Source organism: Austrofundulus limnaeus, unplaced genomic scaffold, assembly GCF_001266775.1.
Source record: "Austrofundulus limnaeus strain Quisiro unplaced genomic scaffold, Austrofundulus_limnaeus-1.0 Scaffold85, whole genome shotgun sequence".
Classification (NCBI taxonomy): domain Eukaryota; kingdom Metazoa; phylum Chordata; class Actinopteri; order Cyprinodontiformes; family Rivulidae; genus Austrofundulus; species Austrofundulus limnaeus.
This window is the reverse complement of record NW_013952487.1, coordinates 663,942-666,102: the sequence shown is the minus strand read 5'-3', so window position 1 is coordinate 666,102 and position 2,161 is coordinate 663,942. Positions and strand designations below refer to the sequence as shown.

The 2,161-nt window shown below is 48.7% G+C and overlaps 1 protein-coding gene across 1 annotated transcript in view; it reads right to left on the bottom strand.

Moving 5' to 3' along the window:
• Positions 1-333: 333 nt before the first annotated feature.
• The window catches only part of dicer1 (dicer 1, ribonuclease type III), a 21,118-nt gene continuing 19,290 nt past the window's right edge, over positions 334-2,161 (bottom strand). Inside the window, exons 28-30 of the mRNA XM_014011848.1 lie at positions 1,758-1,920; positions 1,596-1,671; positions 334-1,462 (exon numbers count right to left, since the gene is read on the bottom strand). Coding sequence (XP_013867302.1) covers positions 1,297-1,462; positions 1,596-1,671; positions 1,758-1,920 — 405 coding nt within the window. The 3' untranslated portion in view covers positions 334-1,296. The remainder of the gene's footprint in view (positions 1,463-1,595; positions 1,672-1,757; positions 1,921-2,161) is intronic.

Sequence of the window (2,161 nt, the reverse complement as noted above, 5' to 3'; positions counted from 1 at the left end):
AAAACGCTGATTAAAGGTTGACGTCCTGCAGAGAAGGCACACATTTTTGTTTTACGCAGCGACACGGCCGCAGCGAGCGCCGCCGGCAGTCACGGAGCTGAGGTAGAAGCCACGCCCACAATCGTGTCCAGCTCCGATCCGAAGAGTGCAACCCGCTGTACCTCTGCTCACCGTCAAACCCCGTCCCTCCTACCAACACATCTGCAACAAAATCAACAGCAGACCTGACCCCCACCCCCCCGACGCCGTCGGAGGAGGGCGGAGTCACGAGGCGACATACAACCAAACAAAATGAAGGAGGTATCGTAGTTACAGTGCAAAAAAAACRAGAAGTTCAAGCTTAATACAAAAAAATATTAACATAGCACCAAACAAAAAGAAAAAGAATAAGAACGCATGCAATTAACTGAGGTATTCATGTGAAAAAAAAAGGGCTTATTGACGAAATGAAGCAGGAAGCAACAATTATCAGGAATTAAAATAAAATAAAATAAAATTAAAAGCTGGTTTTCTAAGGAATCGATTCAGCCTCAGACCGTCACACGTTTTAGCTTTGGTTCGGCGTCAGAAACATCTACAAATCTGACTCCACCCACACCTACATGGTAACAGTTCTCAGGCCACACCCCCTCCTGTGTTGGCTGATTTTTTTTTTTTTTTCAGTTCAATTCCAATGGTCTCCATGGCAGCCCGAAGAGAGTCATTTATAAAAAGCCGTCCGGTTGTTTCTACAAAAGCTACGACAACATGTAACAAAGTGCGCTGCTGGGAAACTACAGTAACTGGGAATGTTGGGGTTCCTATCGGACAGGAGGGATGGCCCCGGGACTCCGGGGCCTCGTCAGAGTCTAACAGTTCTCACATGTTTCTTCACTTTGCTACAGAGATGATTTGGTGTCAAAGTGAAGAGGAAAAAACCGACGGAATAAGTGCAAATCTGATCAGGAACGCCGTCGGGGAGGCGGAGACGGGAGCGGCGGCTGCAGTGGTCATCAGGAACCGTCTCACGCCGAGCAGAACCGGCGTTTCTTCCTCCTCCGGTTCAGTTTGTTCAGACTAATACTACGAWGAGGCTGGTCTCAGGTGCAGCAGCGCACCTGAGCTCTTCCGCACACCGACAGCAAAGCAATCGTGATCAAACCAAGCAGAAAGGAAAGATTGTGTCTGCGCAAACGAAAGAAACAAAMAWAAAAAAAAAACGATGTGATGCGAGCTCAGCGTGTTCCGCTGTGGCGTCCGCAGGAACGCCGCGACCGTGGGGGCTGCGCTAGGTGCTAACGCTGCGCGGCTCACAGCTCAGTTGTTTTGGACCTGAGGTTGATTGGCTTTGAGGCTGCGCAGAGCTCGTCGAGCCGCCGCCGACTTAGCGATCCGGTAGCTGCGGCCCACTCCTTTGAACTTGCCCTTCCCAACCACCTCCACCGTCACGCGCACCTTCCCGTCGTACGTGCGCTCCGCAGGGCTGCAAACAGAGGAAAGGTTATTGCAGCACACCTGAGAGTCCAAGCTATAGGCTAACTGTACCTCGGTTAGCCAACTTAACAAGCTAACTTAGATTAGCATTCGCTAACATAATTAAATCCAAGCCGTCTCACCTGAACTTGGCCGTTTCTGGTTCCATCTCGAGCAGCTCCCTGACCGGAGAGCGGGGCACGTTGGCGGAGAATTTCTCTGGAGGAAAAACAAAAACAAGCGTTGAAACAGAAAGGTCGACGACAGCTGCTTTCCAATACCCCCAACACACGCTAACGCCTCACCGATGAGCGGCCTCATCATGGGATAATAGACCTGCCACACCGTCTCCAGGGACATCCTGCTGTCCATGTAGATGGCTCCAGCCAGGGACTCRAAGATGTCCCCCATAGCCTTCGGGACCTCGATGTCCTCCTCCTTCTCCTCGTCTTCTTCGGAGCGGCGCAGCTGGAACGAAAACMCAAACAGGAAGTGATGTGATGACACAGTTAAAACCAGAGTTGTAAAGTAACGAAGTACAAATACGTTGTTCCTGTACTTAAGTAGAATTTTTTGGGTATCTGTACTTTACTTGAGTAATTATTTTTCAGTCTACTTTTTACTTCTACTTCTTACATTTTTATTTCATTTTTGCTTGTTTTTATTCCAGCTTATTATTATAAAAAATAAAAACTATCCATATAAACTG